Source organism: Aquarana catesbeiana, linkage group LG07 (assembly GCF_042186555.1).
Source record: "Aquarana catesbeiana isolate 2022-GZ linkage group LG07, ASM4218655v1, whole genome shotgun sequence".
Taxonomy (NCBI): Eukaryota; Metazoa; Chordata; class Amphibia; order Anura; family Ranidae; genus Aquarana; species Aquarana catesbeiana.
The window spans coordinates 276097066-276119900 of record NC_133330.1 but is presented as its reverse complement, the minus strand read 5'-3'; the positions used below and the strand labels follow the sequence as shown (position 1 = coordinate 276119900).

The window sequence follows — 22835 nt, the reverse complement described above, 5'->3', positions numbered from 1 at the left end:
GGCAGTGAAGCCGCAAGGCTCCACTGCCTGTTTCCCTTACCTAGGATGGCGGTGCTGGGACCCGAGAGCCTAGGGACGGGTCGGCCTTGGGCGTCCGACATCGCGGGCACCCAGGACAGGTAAGTACATATTTAAAGTCAGCAGCTACAGTGTTTGTAGATGCTGACTTTTATTTATTTTTTTTAATGACGGAATCCCGCTTTAAGGACCTGTGCTTCCAGGGATGACGGTCTGGAGTGCTGGGCGGTACCATTTACTACAGCCCTGTTCAGCCACAGGCTACCTGCAAAGGGGCTGGATGCTGCACCTGTTCCAGGAGCACTAAAACACCAGGAGGGATACATTGCATTTGTATAGGCTTTGTGCAAGGGGCCAAAAAAAGGACAAAGTTAAATTGGAAATTCTTTGATGTTTCATTGATGCCATTATGTCTTCAGAGGGCTCAGCAGAGCTCCTCTCCCCAGGTACACCCCCTTTAGTGCCATATCCCATCTTGCAGTCCAGTTGTTTTTTTTTTTTTTCCTTTTAATTGAAATTAAAATGCTGTTTTTTTTTTTCTGTTGCATTTGATAAGGACTTGATTGCTTATTGGTGGAAGCGACCCCCTACCTCCCAACTTTTTGGACATTCAGATGGTAGGGTCAGAATTTGGTGTAAAGATGATAAAGCATGGATCCGTGTATCAATGGTTCAGGCTGGTGGTGGTGTAATGGTGTGGGGGGGTATTTTCTTGGCACACTTTGGGCCCCTTAGTACCAGTGGAGCATTGTTTAAATGCCATGGCCTAACTGAATGTTGTGGCTGACCATGTCCATCCCTTTATGACTACAGTGTACCCATCTTCTGATGGCTACTTCCAGTGATAATGCACCATGTCACAAAACTCAAATCATCTCAGACTGGTTTCTTGAAAATGACAATGAGATCACTGTACTCCAATGGCCTCCACAGTCACCTGATCTCAATCCAATAGAGCACCTTTGGGATGTGGTTGAATGGGAGTTTTGCATCATGGATGTGCAGCTGACAAATCTGAAGCAACCGCGTGATGCTATCATGTCAATAGGGACCAAAATCTCTGAGGAATGTTTCCAACACCTTGTTGAATCTATGCCATGAAGAATTAAGGCCGTTCTGAAAGCAAAAGGGGGTTCAACCTGATACTAGCAAGGTGTACCTAATAATAAAGTGTCTGGTGAGTATATCTTGTACCTTTTTATTTGATGCTCTGAAGGTTTGCCTACTAGTACAAATTATGTGAAATATACATTCACTGCCAATGTATGTCCTGTCAGTGTTGATGCCTCCAGCAGCAATATTGTACTCTGACAGCGGGGAACCTTCCCTACTGATAGAACACAATGATTAGTGTTGGCTAACCAAGAATTAGGAACCAAAAAGTTCCAAAGATCCATCCATGTCTTTATGGACCTTGCTTTGTGCACTGGTGCGCAGTCATGTTAGAAGAGGAAGGGGCCATCCCCAAACTGTTCTCACAAAGTTGGGAGCATGAAATTGTCCAAAATGTCTTGGTGTGCTGACGCCTTAAGAGTTCCCTTCACTGGAACTAAGGGGCCAAGCCCAACCCCTGAAAAGCAACCCCACACCATAATCCCCCCTCCACCAAATGATTTGGACCAGTGCACATAGTAAGGTCCATAAAGACATGGATGAGCGAGTTTGGGGTGAAGGAACTTAACTGGCCTGCACAGAGTCCTGACCACTGGTGGCCACTCCATCAGGGGCGCCGCCCCCCTAATCTACATGCAGGGTGCTGGACACATGGATTTTAATGGGGCCTTTTTTTTTTTTTTTTTTTTTTTTGAAGCACATGATTAGAGCCCGAGGCTCTAATTGGCTTTAAAAAAGGTGGGCTTGGGGCGCAGAGCACTGCACCCTGAGAACACCCAGTTGTGTGACATTAGCAAATGTCTTCCTGCTTCTCCTCCTGGCCAATTAGGAAGAGGGTCCTGAGACCCAATTTGCCAGGGAGTTTTAGGACTCGTAGCCAATCGGGTCTCGGGTCCCACTTCCTGTTCAGCCGGGAGGAGAAGCAATGGCCTGGCTCTTCCCTCTGCAAGCTGCAGCAGGTGGAAGGGCAGCTTCCAGGAGCCCTACCCCGGATCCAGCACCACCTCCTAATGTAAGGACATGGATGACGCCTTGTATGGCTGGGGGGCTGCTAGTGCAAATGAGGGGGCCAGGGGCTTCTTCCAAGAGCCCACACCACCTGATAGAACACCTTTGGGATGAATTAGAGCAGAGACTGTGAGCCAGGCCTTCTCATCCAACATCAGTGCCTGACCTCACAAATGCACTTCTGGAAGAATGGTCAAACATTCCCATAGACACACTCCTAAACCTTTTGGACAGCCTTCCCAGAAGAGTTGAAGATGTTATAGCTGCAAAGGGTGGGCCAGCTCAATACTGAATCCTATGGACTAAGACTGGGTTGCCATTAAAGGTTCATGTGCGTGTAAAGGCAGGTGTCCCAATACTTTTGGTAATATAGTGTAGCTATACCTGTAATAGGAGCCAGCATGAAGTGATCTGTCAGGACTTGATTTTCTGACTATAGTTCCACTTTAAGTATTGTGTCTGAATTATCTGTTCTTTCCGACATTTACAGGTTGTAACTGTTCTCAGTGTATTTCATAAAAAAAAAAAAAGTATGGAAAGTGTGAATGCATTAAAATCCTCCCTCCTAGCTCCAGCAAGCTTTAGTATGGGCAGGGTTAACAAACGATGAGTCAGATCTATCCAGAAATATTCCACTGAGCTTGTCTGAGCTCATACACAGGAACAGCCCATCAGCTGCTAGTCTTAGCATTGGGAAAGTAACAATCCACTATAGGAGGGGAGTGTCACCGGTCAATATACACCTAGTGACAGGGGAGGAAAATACCTGAAGAGGGAGGAGAATAGAATGATGTGACAAAGGGAGGGGACAGGAAAAAGTCAATATAATTAGTGAAAGTATGACATGGCCAAGCTAAGTTGTCTAACAGGATGTAATGAGCGGTGACTGAAAGCATGGAATCCAAGAGCAGTGAAAGGAAATAGCTAGGGGCTTATACGCACAGCACTGGGAAACGAAACAAGCATAAAAGGGAGGGTTGTAGAAATTGGATTCAATCTAAAATTCACGACTAAGATGCAGCACATGGCTGTCATGCACAAAACTACTACCCTATTGCTGCTATTGATCAGCTCATCATTGGTACGTTGTACTGAGCAGGGTGTATCACAAGAAAGTAAGGATGCAGAAGAGGACAGTAAATGGTTTTCTGGTGCTCCTGAAATGCAAGACTTGGCCCATCTTTCATGGGAGTATGTACATGAACTTCAGTGTTGGCTGTGGCCGGAAAAGTGCGACGAGATGAAAATGGAGCGTGCGGGTGAGTGCTGTAACATTGTGAATTCTTTTTAATTCTTGATCTAAGGCTGGAGCTACACATGGGGCATTTTCACTAAAACGGCTAAACCTTAAAGCGGAGTTCCACCCAATTTTAAGAGGTGGCCTTAAACGAAAGACCACCTCTCCACCGCTCATTTTTGGATATTTAAAAAAAAAAATTTACTTTCTAACTTACCTTTTTTTGGAAGTACTAAGAGTACTTCCGATCCAGCCGGGCCGAGGACATAACATCCTCTTCTGTGGCGAGCCCCCCGTTGTCTTCTGGGACCTGTGTGTCCCCCAGAAGACAAGCTGGCCATTCACAAAGCACCGCACGACTCGTGTATGCGCAGTCGGAAACCGGCAGTGAAGCCGCATGGCTCCACTGCCGGTTTCCCCCTAGTTGTAATGGCAGCACCTGCACCTGATCTGATGGACGGATCGGCCTCGGGGGGCCAACATTGCGGGTTCCCTGGACAGAGAAAAGTCAGCAGCTACAGTGTTTGCAGCTGCTGACTTTTAACTTTTTTTAACTTTCAACTTTTGATTTTTTTAACTTGTTTAAATCAGTGATGGCTCATTAATGGGACATTATTATATAAATTACACAAGTAGCATGTGATTAATCCTGAATGATCATGCAGTGCTCCATTTATATGCAAAAGTTGGCTATTATTATTATACAGGATTTATATTGTGCCAACAGCTTATGCTGCATTTTATAAACTATATAAATAAAACAACTAACATTTTGTGTTGAAGTGTCACTATTGATTTCAACACATTCAAATGAAATTGTGCCACACACTGTAAGATTAAATCACTGTAAACAATTAATGACTGCCGCACTCACTATACCATCACACCTGATATAAATGAACAAAATAAATAAAGTTATGTTGCGCTGTCATATAATAAATTTCTTGAATCTCATAAATCATATCTGTGCATAATATATCAATTATAAGCATAAAAAAGTGTATACCATATAAATCCATAAAGTGTACAGTGCAAATAAACAAAAAATCCCAATTAATAAAGTCCAACTTAGCAACTTTAAACAAATGACTTAATTATTATGATATGGTACTGTATGCACTTTTTTATGTTTTTGAATAATTTATGAATTATAAATAATTTATGCTGTAATATGTGTAGCTTTCATCATAGGACACCCTGTGTTTTGTTTTAATACTGAAGATTTACCCTCTTTTTGACAACTCAAAAATGTGGATGGTTTCCAGTTCCAATTACAATCACTAGAGCACATAGAGAGGTTGAACCTCCTTAGTAGGGACACAGACGGCAGTAAAAACACCACTGGGGTGCTATTTGTTGCAAAAAAAAATGAACCTAAGGACACTTTATGTACCTGCTTTCTAATAGTCCAGGCCCCTCTGTCGCTGGCATCTCCCAGTGTTGCCAACATACCAGATGAAATTTACTGACACAACAACCAAAATTTACTGGCACAGCCACGTTTTTACTGGCATTTCCAAAAGTTACAAAATTACAGTTTTAAGTGCAAATTACAGTATTTAGGCTACAAACAAATACAATATGCAATTATCAATTTAATTTAAGGTAGATAATAAGGCAAAAAACATATTTCTTATTTTATTTTCAATGTAGTAAGTAAGTAGCTCAGGGACAGGACTCAGGAGGGCAAAAAATTTGAATGGGCGACACACACATAAATTTGACTCTCACAGTAACACTGACAGCAGTGTGCAGCAGCACAGATGATGATGAGACCTCACTGACACCACACATCCCCTCCTGAGTCACAGCGACAGTCTCTCTCCAAGCCAAGTGGTTCCTCTAGTCCACTCCAGTCTAAACAGTAATGACAGTCCTGATCCCAGCCCACCTTGCTCCCAGACCGCAGACCCGCACACAAGGCTCAGGCTGCTCTACTTGGCTCCATTGCACCATAACATCACATGACATGTTCAGGTACCGCCTCCACCAGAGCCACCCGACCACACTGTAGCAGGCACTCGGATGGTCTCAGCTGGCTCCGGACCAAGCCGAGCATCACAGCCATATTTTTTACTGGCAACCTTTTACTTTTACTGGCAGGAGAAAATTGCCTGTTTTTTACTGGCTGCCAGTAAAAATACTGACGGTTGGCAACACTGGCATCTCCCCAGGTGCCAGTGTTTGGCCAACTCTATTGGTCCGGTGCAGGAATCAGTCATCCCAGCACACAGGGACCATGCTTGAACTGTTAGCTGAGCTGCACATGCTCAGTTTACATCCTGCAGACAATTTTGAGCCAGGAGGTAAGTGTATTATCACAGAAGAGATATTTCATGTCTCTCCTGCTATACTAGCCTACTTGCTTGCTTCCTATTGTAAAATGCCTTAAGTTCCACTTTAAGATACACTGCAGTCACTGGCAGCACCGATAGGCTACTGAAAATGTCTTGTGTAGCTTTATAAAGTCTTAGGAAACTGTAATCATTTTAACCAACTTTCTAGGTGTCAGATCTTTAGACCGGTTTATATGTCCCTATATGATTTGTTCATAACACTCTCTTGATCACCCATGTGCTAATATTGTCTATTGCATTATTTTACAGACTGGAGTTGGAAGAGCTTTGGATGGAATGCCCTGGCTGACCTGTACACAACAGTGACTAGTCTCACTGATCCTACACAAGGGACTGTTCTCAACAACCTCACAGGTAAGGAGAACATGGCCATCCACACAAGATTTAATCTTTACAGATTAGATTAGAAGTTACATGTCAATTCATAAGCCAGGAAAGGTTCTATGTAGATGGTAAAATAATTAATTATTTTGTAAAATGATTGCAGATATAATGCAAACCTTGTAAGATGCCAAAGCATTTCTAATCAGTGGTTTCTACAATAAACAGAATATTTCAGAGATGCAGCCAATCAGCTATAGAGGGCTTAATAAAAAAAAGCTGACATTTCACTTTTTTCTTCCAATCACAGGCCTGCAGTGGGATCTGGAGCAGAGGGTACATGGCCAGCATCTGGCAGTGAAGCAGATCTTATCTTCTGTTAAGAGGTTCCTGCAGGAAGATGAGTCTAAAAAGTCCCAGGTCCTCTCATTCCATGGATGGACAGGCACTGGCAAGAACCTTGCTGTCCGTGTCATTGCAGAGAATCTTTACCAGAATGGGCTCCGGAACCGGTGCACCAAAGTGTTCATTCCACAGCTGCACTTCCCTCACCAGTCACACATGGAGGCGTACAAGGTAACTCTCTAAAGGTGCCAAGTTTACCCAAACTTTATAGTGGTCTGTAAAAGCTAATCATTTAAATTGACTGACTTTTTGGAACTACAATTGTGAGTTTCCCATGGTTCCTGGACCTAAATCCTCATCTAACTTCTTTAATAGAAAAGCTTCAAATTGGAGTTTGAAGTCATCTACTAATCACAATGGTGGGTAGGCAGCAGGGGAAGCTCGCGTGCAATGATCTGGCTGCTGGAGTCCTGAATAGCAGAAAGCAGCTTTCGTCAATCTTTTTAACATGAAGAAACCCTTGAAATAACAGGTCTAAAGGATCCCCTACTAATAATTACTGTACCAACATCTCATGGTACGTTTGCATGGACAGTAAGTTGAGACATAAGAATTAGGAATGTGGTGTACTTAGCGTGTGTAACACCCTGGGCTGCTCTATGCGACATTATTTTCAGTAATCTGATTCAAACTAATAATTGTGGCCAGAAAAGACCGTGAAAGCTGTAATGTTCCCTCACATTAGTGGTCAGTTGAGTTTTATCCCTATTGGTAGTCAGTGAAGTACATTTTTACTTTGGTCACTGGGAGAAGGATCCCTTTACATTGGTGGTCAATGGGGGAAGAGCCTCCTTACACTGTTGAACAGTGGGAGAGGGAACACTGTGGGGTTGATTTACTAAAACTGTAGAGTGCAAAATCTGGTGCAGCTGTGCATGGTAGCCAATCAGCTTCCAACTTGTTCAATTAAGCTTTGACTAAAAAAAAAAAAAAAAAAAAAAAAAAAAAAATGGAAGCTGACTGGTTTCTATGCAGAGCTGCACCAGATTTTGCACTCAGTTTTAGGCCTGGATGTGAACATGACCCATAGGAAACCATGTTTAATGGACTGTACTGTGTTTCTGCAAAACTGAAAACGCACTAAAAAATGCATAGGTGTAAACCAAGCCTTAGTAAATCTACCCCATTATTCTGGTGGTCAGTGGGAAAATGCTCCTTACATTGGTAGTTGGTGAGAAGAATGCATCTCTAGCAGATGGCTAAAAGAAATTGTCAGTGGTTAATGAAAGTCAAAAACTGCTAAAGGAACCCCAAGTAACTTTTGGGTTTCATGGAACCCTGCTTGACAAACACAGGTTTAAATTATATGCAATCACTCTATTTTTCTGTATGTTGTGTATACAGTGTTCTAAAGAATATTGTGTTTTGTAAATCTGTTGCAAAGTTGCTTACCTGGAGATCCTGCCAGTAACAGCCCTTCCTGTTGCAGGCTGGCCATGCTGGGCCACTGCGTCACAATTAGCAGCAGCGCTGTTAGGCACATTTATATGATAAGATAATGGAATATTTGTCTGGATTGTTGGAAGAATTTAAAACCCCTTTAGGAAACAATGGGTTTCCTTCATAAACGCCATATTCAAGCATATACTGGAAAGTGGCAGATGGAGAATGAAAGAATTTAGTTGCCATGGATGAAAAAAATCTTATTTTAGACACTAATAGATTAGGCTAATTGTAAAATTTCTCTACTGAGGTGTCCTAAATTCAGTCTTCGATGAAGGATGTGAACAGAGATATTTATGAGAATGAAATGTGAATATATAAACTCTGCTATAGACTAATGTGATGTAATGGGTAGTGAAGGATTCTGTACCTGCAGAAATTCCGACTGTATGATGACATTTTGTTTGATTCACTCTCAGGTTCAGCTGGGGAAGCAGATCACACAGATTTCCTCTCACTGTGCACAGCCCATGTTTGTATTTGATGAAGCGGACAAACTACCAGCAGCCCTCCTGGAGCCTCTGTTACCCATTTTTAAAGGTGACCACCAGACCCGCAGCATCCTCATATTTCTCAGGTAACACCTCACCGACTGACTTCCTCTAAAAATACAATATGAATCTAAGATGTGGGATAGATAAGCCTGACACGCTGTACTAGTTATTTTTTCAAAAAAATATTACCTCCCACCAAGTATCTAATAGCACATTGGATAACATTGTAGTCAGACTCAAGTCACAACCTGAGGTTTGTGTTTACCTACACTATGGGATGCCTTTGGTTGCTCATTAGGTTCATTAGCTTTTGAGTACACTAAAGCTGGCCATAGATGGTTTGAATCTCGGCTGGTTCAGCAGGGACTGGACCAGATTCGAACCATGTATGAGCAGGAGGAATGTACCCAAGTTGATTGATCGATCAACTTGGGTACAACCAGCCTGTCGGATCTTTCATGTGATTATTGCCACTGGCTATAGCTGCTAGCAATAATCACTGTGTGTTCTCCCGGCCGGGATAGCTCCCCTGCCGGGAGAACACAATAGCTCAGTGGGAGGGATTCCCACAGCAAGTGTTTTTCTTTCCTGCAACCAGTGGTTGCAAGGAAGAAAACTGCACCATCTATGGCCAGCTTAAGACCTCTTGCACACTGGACATTTAGTACCAGTGCTTGAGTCTTTGGTGTTTAGGTGTGGGCAGAAATCACAGGCAGGGCTGATGAGGCAGTACAACTGGTCCTGTAGTACTGGGCCTCATCAGCTAAACAGGGGGGGCCGGTGCAGCTTTATTGTTGATTTCTGCCAAAACAAATAAATGGATTTGACTAGACCACACCCTCGTTCCTACTTTCTGACCAGTGCTTAAATTACATTTCCTTGGGCCCCATCGGGTCAACAGGAGGACCCAGGAGGTGGGAGCAAAGGAGATACTTTTTTTTTTTAATCTTTGGGGCATAGGTGGATAAAGTCAGTGCCGCTGTTTACTGCACCTTGGGTGGGGGTGGGGGTGAGCCAGTATAGGGCCCCATGATTTCTAACAGGTGCCTCGTCCATCTCCTCTACCTCCAGCCTGTAAAACCCTATGAGAGGCTGAAAGCTGCTGCAGCTGTATGGCGCACACAGTGCTGCTAAGATTTAGGTCAGTATCTGCCCTGGGGCGAATACCCAGAACTCAAGCATTACTCTAAATATAAATAGCACTCGGTGCACCGTCCAGATGCAGCAGCTTTCAGCTTCCCCTAGAGCATGACAGGCTGCCACCAGTGGGGCTGGATGGTGCAGCTGTGCCTTCCATTCACCAAAGTCTCATGGAACGGAGGCTAAATAGCCAGTAAGCATGAGGCCTAATAACATTGTACTGTAATTTAAGTTTTACTTGTTTAAATTATAATTGCTGCAGCTATTTGCAAAGAATGGTAAATCTGGCTGCAGGAGCCCTGTGATTCCTGCCAATAGAATTTGAACTGTAGCCCTAATCGCAAGTGTTAATGGGGCCTTAGGAGATTTCCTCTCACTTAGTGTGTCCCTGACAGCAAAATAGTGAGAATATTCAGCTAAACCATAATAAAACTTCTGTGCTATTGCTACAGATTGTTGTAATTGTTAGGAGCTCTAAATGGTATGTATAAATGGTATATATAAATTCGAATCCCTTTTTTTTTTCTCTTCCTAATCCAGTGGTATTGGCAGCAAGACAATCAATGAGATTACACTAAATTTTTGGCATGCTGGGCGACATCGCGAGGTGATTACTTTGAATGATTTGGAAGAACCATTGAAGGCTGCTGTGGAGCACCACGGAGGTATGTACACAAATATGTAGGATATTTTTTTTTATGTTGACATACTGATATTTTACATAATTTTGATAAAATTCTTTAAAAATAAAGGGCAATTTTACACCCCTGTGCTTGCAGAGCATACAGGAATTTTCAAGCTCAATACTAGCTCTGCAATTCATCAACTCCTACAGACTGAATGTATTGGCTCATCCTGCAAAATGAAAATTCAGATTATACATTTTTCAGGAAGAAGTCATTTAGCTGATGATGGCCATAGAAGATGGCCATCATCAGCTAAATATATATATATATATATATATATATATATATATATATATATATATATATATATATATATATATAATTTTATATATATATATATATAATATTATATGTGTGTGTGTATATATGTATGTATAATTATTCAGCTGTGTGTTTGATCTTTTCAGGTCTGTATTCACACCTTCAGCAGGGAGCAGCCGATTTTCAATTAGTTAGTTGACCTTCCAGTTTGACATAACAAGTTGATCATTAGATCAACTTCTGTCAAAGGGCCCTGCTGGAAAACTTTTACCTGTCAGTGGCTGCAGAGCTTGTATGGATGTAGGAATCTGTATTTTTTTTTTTTTCTTTTTCATTCAGCCAATGAGTTAAATGGCAAAGAAAAACTCTAACAGTGTGTAACCAGCTATCTGAAATGTGCCCCCTGCTGGTTATTTGTATATTAAACAACATTCACTTTAATTCGCTTTGGAGACATCCCTGTCTTCCCTACTAAGGCCAGCCATAGATGGTTTGAATCTCGGCCAGTTCAGCAGGAACCGGCCCTGATTTGAACCATGTAAAGGCAGGCTGAATGTACCAAGTTGATAGATCGATGATTGGGTACAACCAGTCTGCTGGATTTAGCATGCAATTATCACTAATGGCTGGCATAGCCGCTAGCAATAATTACTGTCTTCCAGCGGGAATAGCTTCCCTCTATCCTTTCGATAGTATCTTAACCTCTTATTGACTACTTGACGCATATATGCGTCGGCAAAAAAGGTGGGCTTTAACGCCCAGCTGCCGCAGATAACCGTTTATAGTGGCAGGAGGTTATGAGCCGAAAACACCCACAGCACACTGACTGATCTGTCATTGTCAGCTCTCAATCAAGACTTCTTATCGGGGGCCAGGAGGGTAGGCTCCTGATCATATGACTATTGTGAGAGCCAATCACAGTGGGCCCATGATAAAGAAGCCACGCCACACTGACTTTAAGATCCTGTGTTGAACAGCCTTTTTTTTCGCTTCCATGGGATTGTAAAACCGGCTTAAATAGTTAGGTCACCTTTTCTTTTTTTCTGTAAAGCTGAGCTAACACTGTCACACTCCTCACCCCCAACCCAACCCTGCTGTACTTACCTCCAGCAATGCTGAGTTGTCAGTGTCACTCTAGCAGTCCTGGTAATTGAAACCCCTGCTCTTCTCTGTGTAGCGCTTCCAGGATGGAGCAAAGTTATTTACGGTGATAGCGCCGACAAATCAGAATCGCTTTGGTCCATCCTGGAAAATGTGCACAGAGAAGAGTCGAGATTTCAAATCCCTGGACTGCTTGAGCAGCTTGCGAGGACACTGACAGTCTCAAACTGAAGCCATTGACACAACCAAAGCCTGTCCATACAAGGTCTTTAAGAAAACATTTTCCCAGAGCATAATGAAAACTGCCATAGATGAGCATCCGAAAATGTAACGTTTTTGATTGTCGTTCTGATCCAGAAGAATCATGTAGATCAGTAAAAGTCAGACTGATTTCATTCTAATAGACGGTTTAAATCATTATCAAGATCCTAATAAATATTTACACATCTTAAGCCTGGGATACTTTAACCAGAATGGCTTTTCATCCTTACAGATCAGCTCATTGCATGGCAACTGCTGAAAGAGGGTCTCATTGATGACTTTGTGCTGTTTTTGCCTTTGGAACGCTCCCATGTCAAGATGTGTGCTCGAGATGTCTTTGCTGCTCAAGGTTTACCTTATACAGAGAGTTCTTTAGAGAAAATCCTCCAGGAGCTTGTGTTTGTGCCAAAGAATGAGAGGGTTTTCTCTGCTCATGGATGTAAACATGTGGCCCAAAGAATCTATTCCATGAAGCCTTGATATGTGGACATTAGGGTCTCTGAGGCTACGTTACAAGCCACAAGCTTCATTGGCCTGGAAATCGGACACACAGAAACTTGGCAATAGACATCACTTGCTGCTACGTTATGAAAGACTTCAGGAGAAGCCTGACCCCTTATCTCATATTCTGCATTATACTTTATTGAAAGGTCAACATTTCACTTAATTTCTTTAGTGAAAAACTGTGCCTTGTTTGTGAATAGTTCACTTATCCACAGAAAAAAAAAAAAGAAATTTACACAGTGAAGTACCTCATTAAGGCCATGTTCACACATGCAGCAGCTTGATAGGAAAAATAGGCTACTGGTCCACCCCTCACTGCCTACCATTACGTTAATAGGTAGGTTTGTATACCTTGCTGCAGTGCAGTACATTTTATACAACAAGTTGTGGTTGGTAGAAAGTACCGCTTGCCAACTGCACCCCATTCAACTCAGTGGGACCATGACAACACATGGATCCAACAGAATTTCAATGCAATACCGCCAGAGGATCAAAGAAAAGATGGGCTTTCAGAAGGTGGCATTTTGCTCCCTGAACACCTGTGAAGCAAGCTCCAAATTGCTTCTGACTTGATCCCAAGTGGATTAATGTTCAGAGGTGTTTACAAACCTGCTGCATATGTTAACAATCAGTGATATTAAAAGAAATGGGCCCCACAGCACAAGTCAAACTACTCAGGAAAATGGTCATATTGAGCTGTGTGGTCTACATTGCCTGGATCAGGCCCATTGACTCCTTACTTCCTGCAGTAGCAGAACCAGGTTTATACCGCATCCAGCTACTCTTTGAACAAGGCAGAAGCCAAATATTCTCTTACTTTTGTCAAAGAAAGGGTTGTCAAAAATGCACTTGTTTTAAGAGATAATGTAACCAAGAAGCAAGAAAAACCTTTGCGTAGAAAACACTAAGAGGTTGTAATGAATGTTTTTTTTATGATATGTCACTTATTAAACTGTTACAAGTATTCTATAAATGCTATTTATTATTTTATTACAATAAAATTTTTTTTATCAGAAACAATCTTTAAAAACGTGTCAGTCAGTGTATATTACTTCTTACCTACAGCATTTACAGTCTTGCCATTGAGCTGGTTAACGAGAACATCCGGTATTCACAGAGGCCACCTGATCAGCAGTCACTCTTGATGATGCAAGAAATGTGTGTCTTGGCTCTGGCGTGGTGTAAAGTCCACGCTGTCTACTTCTGGAACTGGAGCCAGATCACCAAGTTCATGCACTATACGTATTTGCACCTCGGGTCAGAGGTGGGTCTAAATGACCCTTATTGCACACAAGAGAATTACAACAGAAAGCATTTGATGATAATCATCTCCAACTTGCATAATGTGTGCATCTCTGTATACTGCAGAACTACATAAACCTACGTACATATCTATAATGCAGGCAACTAGGAAATACATTTAACAGCAGCAGCATCCTGAACTATATATAAAAAAAAAAAAAGTCCTATGCGAAATTAACCATTTAATCCCCCCTCCAAAAAAGAAAAAGAAAATTAACCCTTAAATCCTCCTACTGCCAATTAACTTCTAAGACTTAATGTACAAGCGACATTTTTACAACCTCTCCTGAACGATTTAACTTGACAGATAGTAACCCACGTTTAAAACGTCTGTTTTGCTGTGTTTACGTGCCACGCATAGTGGCGTTTTGCCGCGTTTGCGTTTTTGTAGAAAGACTTCTGAACTCATTTTTTTGCTTTCCCAAAAAGGCCTATAAACTAAACTGCCTAGAAACTACCCTGTGTACATGTGCACAGTGGTGTAGTGGGCTGCACAGTGGTGTAGTGGGTAGCACTTTCGCCTAGCAGTAAGAAGGGTCGCTGGTTCGAATCCCAACCACGACACTACCTGCCTGGAATTTGCATGTTCTCCCTGTGCCTGCGTGGGTTTCCTCCGGGTACTCCGGTTTCCTCCCACACTCCGAAGACATGCTGGTAGGTTAACTGGATCCTGTCTAAATTGTCCCTAGTATGTATGAATGTGAGTTAGGGACCTTAGATTGTAAGCTCTTTGAGGGTAGGGACTGATGTGAATGTACAATGTATAGTGCTGCGTAAATTGATGGCGCTATACAAGTACCTGAAATAAATAAATAAATGTACTGATAAGATAACATTGAGGAGAGTTCAGGAGCAGTTGCAAAAAATGCCTAACTGCTCCTAAACATCCGTTTACCAGCAGCGGTGTACATGAGGCCTTACGAGTACAGAAGTAAACCTATTTGCTTTGCTTTGCATTGAAAATACACAGGTTCTCTTTAAAATTCCTATAGTGAGCAATGTTTATTCTCCTGAATGGCCTGTGTCCAGAGTCCTTGGCTTGTAACCCACTACAATGTGTATTTAATACTTTACAAATTGTATTTATAGAGTCAGCCAAAGTCCAATTTCACAATATTAAATAATCAAAAGTGGGGAATTGAACTCTCAAAACCAAGGGTTAAAAGGCAATGTACTGGAAAACGGCTGCATCACTAGCCAAACTATGATCCTCTGATCTGTGAAATATTGCACTGTAGCTGATCTACTAGTCTGGTGGTCTCCAAACTGCGGGCCGGATGTGGCCCTTTGCTTGCCCTTCGGTCCCTAATCCTTCAACTGATATGAGGTATTATTCCTCTCACTATCAACAAGGCTGACGTTTTTTTTCAATTCATTTCACTGACACCGATGGAGTAGTGGGGGCTTATTCCTCCCACTGACACCGATGGAGCACTATTTCATCCATTGACACCAATGATAGAGCACTATTCCTCCCTCTAGAACCAATGATGGGGCATTCATTATCTCTCCTACTAACCACGTGCTTTGTAATTTTTTTACCCCTACTGACCATAAAGCTTGGGGAATTATTTACCCCCATTGATGCTGGGGCATTTTCTATTTGCACCGGCCATAGTCTGGCCCACCTAAAGGGCCCTTTCACACGGACGTGTCCGTGTATAGGCTACGCTTTGCTCAGCAGGGATTGCTCTGTGGATCCCCGCTGAGCAGGCAGATGATAGGTCTGTGTCTGCACACTGTGCAGGGACTGACCTGTCAGAGCGCCGCTCTCCCCTATGGGGGATCAGATGAAGATGGATCGGAGCAGGTCGGATGTCAACGGGCATGTCACCGCTGACATCTGTCGCTCCATAGACCTCTATGGAGTGTCCATTCAGGTTCGCTTAAAAAACTGACAGGCGGACCTAAACGGTCCGCCCGTGTGAAAGGGGCCGAAGTGTGAAGGACAGTAAACTGGCCCTTTGCTTAAAAAGTTTGGAGACCCCTGTACTAGTCAGATCACACAGTGACTAGACACAATTCCCATTATAAAGATGTTCTATGGATATTCATTCCACTTTTGAGAATTATAATTGGGATGACCTACCCGAAAGCACAAGAATCAAGGCATTAATAATGTAAATAAAACCACATTATGCTTATACTCCAGCCAATTGGAAAAAATGCTGCATTGTCTGGCAATGTATGCCTTTTAAAGATATATATTTCCTTTAAAAAAATTAAAATAATAAAAAAAGTAACCTGTGCTATAGGGAATATATGATAGGCCAGTGCTAACTTTTTTCTGAAATTGCTAGTTGCCTGGCAGTCATGCTGATCAAATGCTTCAATTACTTTCCCAATACATGAAGTGTATTCACATGTTATTTTACTGGCTAAATATCAGTCTTAGGTTACCAACTCATAAGGTACTGAAACCAGGGACAGCTAAGTATTTAGCATTTTCAGACTGAAGTGAACTATAAGAGGATTACTTTAAACTCACAGCATACCTGCGAAGTTCTTCCAGTTTTCATTCTTGGACCCACCTGTGCAGCTGGCTCTCTTGCTATCTCTGTAAATCATGATGGGTTTAGAGAAAGAAATCTGGTGTCTAAAATTACCCTAGGCACCACATCTCTCAATTAATGAGGAGGTAGAAGATGGGATTTTAAAGGTGCCACACACAAGATATAATATAAAAAAAAATCTTAATTTTTATTGTAATCGTTAAAATTTTTTTTAAGATAATAACATTAGAGAAAAAAAAACTATGAACTCTATTTAACCCTTTGCGCCAACCGTACGCACATATGCGGCCTCGGCTTTAAAGAGTTATACATGCAGCTGCGGGCATAACCCTGGTACCCTTTTTTTATAGCGGGCAGTCGACTCTTTAGGGATAACAACAGATGCGGTTATCCCCCCCCCCCCCCTCGGCCTCCCGTCCCACCAGGAGACACGAGCCAATATCTGGCGCATCCGCCGGCTAGGGTGAGAGACTCGCACAAAGCCGGAAACAACACAGAAGCAACGTCACTTCCAGTTTACTTGGCTGCCAATGGCGCCGATTTTAAAAAAAATGACAGTATTCAGAATTGCCGTTTTTGGCGATCTGAATGCTTTGAAGTGCAAAAGGAGGGATTGGGGGTCTTTTAGACCAACGATCCCTCCATAAAGAGTACCTGTCACCACCTATTACTGCCGCAAGGGATGTTTACATTCCTTGTGACAGCAATAAAAGTAATAACATTTTTATTTCATTTTTTTACATTGTCACTTTAAAAAAAAAAAAAAAAAATAATGAAGTGCCCCCATCCCCGCGAGCTCGCGCAGCAAAGAAACTACATGCATAAGTCACGCCCGCATATATAAACGGTGTTCAAATCACACATGTGAGGTATCTATTAGATTGTAAGCTCTTCTGAGCAGGGCCCTCTTAATCCTCTTGTATTTTATTGTATTATAACTGTATTGTCTCCCTTTTATATTGTAAAGCGCTGCGTAAACTGTTGGCGCTATATAAATCCTGAATAATAATAATAATCTCCGCAATCGTTAGAGCGAGAGCAATAATTCTGGGCTCATCATTGTCTGGATTTTTCACTGACTTGTGTCAGTTAGAGGTACGGCTTCCCCTTTTTTGGTTTCATGGGGGATATTATAGCATATTTGGATCAAATAATTAATTAAGGGTGTGTCTTTTTCCTTAGGCATATTATGTGCTTGAGCCCTTGTTTTCCTCTCTGCAATCACTGATATCTGTGTGCTGCATTGATGCTGGACTCCTAACAGGCATTTATCTGCGTCAAGAAACAAGGTGAGGGGACTCCCCCAGTTCACCCAAAATAATTTGTGCTCATTTGTATTAAGGGTTTAAACTACAAAATTGTGTTTCAATAAAACAACCTGTGTACACGTATGACAATATGAAATGTTCAAATGAAAATTTATTTTTGGTTTATCTGTATACTATCACATACTCTAAAAAAGCCATAGGCAGAAGTACTGTATGAATGTTTTTTTTTTTGTAATGTTTTTATCTGGGAAAAAAAATTAATGATTGCAATAAAAAATGAGATTTTTTTTATATTGTATCTTGTGTGTGGCACCTTTAAAATCCCATCTTCTACCTCATTAACATGATCGGTTTAGTTTCTAAACAGTGTTTCATAGTTAATAAATATTCATGAATCCTCCTGGCACTGACTGCTGCTCAAAAAACACTGTAAAGATCCTGGTGGGCTGTTTAAAAATGATACAATGGATGAGAATTATGTAGAATTGCTGGTTCTAGCAGTGCTTTTAAAGTCTAGCGTCACACCTGGGCGTACAGTAGCATGGGCACAGAAATACCATTCATGTAGAATAATGCTCCAACATATGACAAAGTGCTATGGTGAGCTACTTTACAGAAATGAAGCAGGTTGAATTTTTTTTTTCATGCATTGGCGGCCTTTTCAAAATGAATAAGTTGTTCTAATGCAACACACCAAATCATGGATCCTAAATAAGTCTCATTAAAGAATTATACAAGCTGTCATTCCTGATCGTCCTTTGAGGCTACTAACTGCCTAGTTGTCATGTGGATGCTTTGGCTTAAAGCGAACCCGCGGCTGAATGAAAATAAGTAACTGGTAGGTTAGCCTTTCTCAACCTTTTTATCATGGAGGAACCCTTAAAATAACTTTTAGGTCTAAGGGAACCTTTGACAATAATTACTGCTGTATAATAGCTTATGGTACATTAGTGTGGTCGTCGGTGGGAAGAATGCGTCTTACATTGATGGTCACTGGGAGGAATGCCTCTCTTACATAAAGCTAAATAGCGCATTGGTGTCAGTGGTCACTTATCTCAGAGGCAGAAAATACTATCAGCGCAAGGAACCCCTAGCAACCTTTAGAGCAGGGGTCCCCAAACTATGCCCCTCCAGTTGTTCAGGAACTACAATTCCCCTCATCATGTCTGTGAATGTCAGACCAACTCTTTCAGCACTTGTTTACTATAAAGATGGGAGGACAGAATTTAGACTAAGGGCCCTTTTACATGGGCAATCGGATAAGGTTTTTAGGCAGAACCTGATCGGTTGGTCCATGCATTCCTTTGGACCAGCAGCTATAAATGAACTTGTGTCCATTTACAGCAGCCTACCTCTGGGTTCGATCCAGTCCACTAAAACAAACTGAGGAGGACTGCATTCTCTTCCTGTTGGGCAGATTGGAGGTAGCCGGGTGAAAATGGGCAGCAGAGTCTGTTTACTTCCAGTTGCCCATAGAGCACAGCAGTATTTGTCCGCGTTCGTTCTGCATAAACTGATTGGACACAGACCTGACATCTGCCTGCTCTCCTCAGCAGGTGACTTGTGAGTGGATCCCCTGCTGACCGGCACACAAACTGCCCCATGTGAAAGGGGCCCCTTAGATGCTGAAAACAACTGGTAAAGACAGTGATTAGCTAAAAAATGAATGTAAATTCTGCATTAATGACCCCTCCTCCCTGACAAGCTCCATCCACAGTACTGGTCCCTAATAATGTACTGACAGATCTCCAACTATTGTCCCAAATATAGTCATACTTGATTTTAATATCAATTACATTTTTCTAATGGAGGCCCCATAATTTGTAGTTTGCACATATACAGACAAAATTCCTACTCCCCCTATGACAATGCCTAGCCCTGCAAATTGGTAGTTCTGGTACCAGGCATTGTATTATGCAATTGGGGGGAATGTTGTGCGATAGTTCTAATACCGCCTCTAAAGTGACATTTTCCTGCCGTAGCTGGCAGTGACAACAGCTTATATGGTCGGCTTTATTTTGTTTTAGGCACAGGTTTGCATTCAGTACTTACAGTGCCTTGAAAAGTATTCATACCCCTTGATATTTTCCACATTTTGTCATGTTGCAACCAAAAAACATAAATGTATTTTATTGGGATTTTATGTGATAGACCAACACAATGTGGCACATAATTGTGAAGTGGAAGGAAAATGATAAATGATTTTCAAAATTTTTTTACTCAAATATGTGAAAAGTGTGATGCGGGGGTGTGGCCAAGCACATGAGATGTAACAAACAGGCTGGAAGAAGTGGAGCATAGTGTGGAGGAGACTGCCTCCACACTACAAACACATGAAGTCATTTTACATGAACATACACTGCAGATCCAGCAACTGATGTACCACCAAGAAAACAGGGCCAGACGTAACAACATACGCATCCACGGCCTGCCAGAGTCTGTGGAAACCATAGACCTAGCCCCTGCAGTCATCGCCATATTTAATGACCTCATGCAAAAGGACAAAGATGCCCCTCTGGAGCTTGATCGTGTTCACAGAGCCCTTGGCCCTAAGAACCCTAACCTGGAACACCCCAGAGACATCATTTGCAGAGTACACTTTTATGCGATTAAAGACGCCATCATGAAAGCAGTACGGACCCAAGACGCCATATACTTCAACGGTACCCCAGTGTCTCTACTCCCAGACGTCTCCAAGCTGACAGACATGCGGAGGGCTCTAAAACTCCTCACTGGTGCCCTACAAGCAAAACAGATAAAGTATCGTTGGGGCTTCCCATTCAATCTTTTTGCATCCCATGAAGGGAAATCAGCGACATTTCGCACACTTGGTGACCTCCCAAAGTTCCTCGGAACCTTTGAGCTACCACAGATCCCTATCCCAGACTGGCCACTTCATGCAGCCACCCCAGGATTTCAGGGCGCCACGGGCTGGCAAAAGCAAATCAAGAAGAACAAACGCTCTAAACCGACAGGGCAAGACGGATTAACTCCTGTTATTTTCTACAATTCCCTTCACAGGTTCCGGACATTATACTGATGATCTAACCTCTATTTTTCACATATAGGTCTTAACTTTTTCACTTAAGAAACATGCTATTCCTCTTAAAGGAGAGTTACACCTGTTTGCATTTGTTACCCTCCCCCCACCACAGGTTTCCTCCTGACACCTCCCCTCCCCCCTCAGCCTTTTTGCAGATTACTGTTATACCTAGAAGCTGAGTAAGTGACCCTGCAGGCCGTCAAGTTCATATTGTATTGTATCTTTATAGGATGCTCCTTTCAGTTACTCATTTATAGTTGTTAAACATACAAACGGCAATGCAGGGCCTTGAGCATTTTTTGCACATAGAAAAAATATATAAAAGTTGCCTGGTGTGTGCGGGCCCCCTTTGTGCATTGACCACGACCCCTCACTTAGGGTTTTCAGCGTCCATAGCATTGACCACAACATTATTAGTGAGGCCATTAAGGCCTTGGCTCTCTCTTTCCTCTTCCACAACTCTTTCTTTACTGCCTTTCATACTTACCTTCTATCTTCTCCCCACAAGATGTCGCTCTTTCCCTCTCCTCACCCCTCCCTCCCTCCCCCTCCTTTGAGGCAGCGGGCCTCAACCATGTTAATTTTTGCCTACCCCCAAACTACTTTCCCTATGACAACTCTATTCTCCCTGAAAGTCTCCTCATTAAATTGCAGGGGCCTTAACACCCCGGAAAAGAGACGGCAAATACTCTCTTCATAAATTACGTACCCAAATCCTTCTCCTGCAGGAAACTCACTTTAGGTCGGACACGATCCCACAATTTCTCCATAAACAATACCCCACCTGGTTTCATAGTACCAACCCTTCAGCAAAATCTAAAGGGGTCTCTATTGCATTTCATGCCACATTCACCCCAGATGTCCTTGATACTTATATTGATCCATTGGGCAGATATATATTTCTTAAATTGTCATATATGGAAATGATTTATACTGTAATTAATATATACTCTCCAAACCAGGATCAGCAGCAATTCATCTCCTCGGTGATCTCTCGCCTGAAGCGATTTAGCACAATCAACATGATCCTGGGAGGCGACCTCAATGCCACCTTGATACCCCGCCTTGATATTTGTAAAAAAAAAAAAAAAAAAAAATTGAAGTTCATTTATCATTTTCCTTCCACTTCACAATTATGTGCCACTTTGTGCTGGTCTATCCCAATAAAATGCATTTACGTTTTTGGTTGTAACATGACAAAATGTGGAAAATTTCAAAAGGGTATGAAAAAATTTTCAAGGCACTGTAAAGTACTCAAGCCAAACCGACCTAGATCATGAGCATTTTCAGAGGAAGACCATCAATAGCAGTGTTCATATTGCTGTCATGTAGATTTCCTTTTTCTCCTTCGTGGCTGCAAGCAGTAGATGCAGATGTTTATACGTAGGATCTTGCTGGCAGGAGGGGGAAAAGAAAAAAAAAAAAAAAACAGACTGCTGTAAAGACCCCACGTCTACAAACATAAGACTAATGCACAGGGGCACATCAGGCCATGCAGCAGGGAGCACTATGTAGTTCTGGTGTCTAGGATGTCTTAGAGCTGTTTTCAGCTGCCCTTAGACTTAGAAGAATAGGTGCAGGCAGTTCACAGCTATTTGTGTAAAGTAGGATGTAATGCACTGCAAACACCAAAGTCTGTGCGAATGCACTACTTTATGCAAATAACAGAGTGTAGCTGCAACAGCTGACTTTACTCATTCATGTCTATAGGGTGGCTGTATGAAGCTCTAGGACATTCTAGACACCAGAAATCCAGTAGCATTTGTGTCAGAGCAGAGGAAGAACATATTTTAAAATGTTGCTGGGTCAATGGTGCATGGATCACCAAATAAAGTTTTAACTATTTAAAAAAAATTCACATGGAAACATACACACACTTTAACCTTGCTCCCGAGGGCTTTGTATAAAAGCAGTGTGTATAGAAAGCACTTGCAAAGCTTTCAGCAAGCTTAAAGCAGTTTTTTTTTTTTTTTAAGCTCAGCTCTCAGACCTTTTGCTGCCAGGCTCTGCATTCCACTTTTAAAGCTGTTGTAAACCGGCTGTACTGTCACCAGAGATATCCGACATCTTCCCCCGGTCTTTCTTCCGGGTTCGCGTTCTCCAGCTATGTGACTGTGCATGGAAGCCCTCGGTTCCGGCACGAAGCTCTGAAGGGCCGGCAAGGTATGACAGACCTTCAGAGTGCATGTGCCAGAGACGCAACTGGCTGCATCCAGGGTGAATATCTCCTAAACCGTGCACGTTTAGGAGATATTCATTTTACCTATTGGTAAGCCTTATTATAGGCTTACCTGTAGGTAAAAATGACCAAGCGGGTTTACTACCGCTTTAACCACGATAGTTGCACAAATGTTTTGCTT

The 22835-nt window shown here is 42.2% G+C and overlaps 1 protein-coding gene across 1 annotated transcript; it reads left to right on the top strand.

Annotated features, from left to right (window-relative positions):
* The first annotated feature begins 2245 nt into the window (after positions 1 to 2245).
* LOC141103605 (torsin-1A-like) lies at positions 2246 to 14087 on the top strand. The gene is made up of 6 exons (XM_073593372.1): positions 2246 to 3398; positions 5983 to 6087; positions 6365 to 6630; positions 8322 to 8479; positions 10077 to 10201; positions 12078 to 14087. The coding sequence occupies exons 1-6, from the start codon at positions 3155 to 3157 to the stop codon at positions 12323 to 12325; spliced, it is 1146 nt and encodes a 381-aa protein (XP_073449473.1). The 5' UTR covers positions 2246 to 3154; the 3' UTR covers positions 12326 to 14087.
* Positions 14088 to 22835: the final 8748 nt, after the last annotated feature.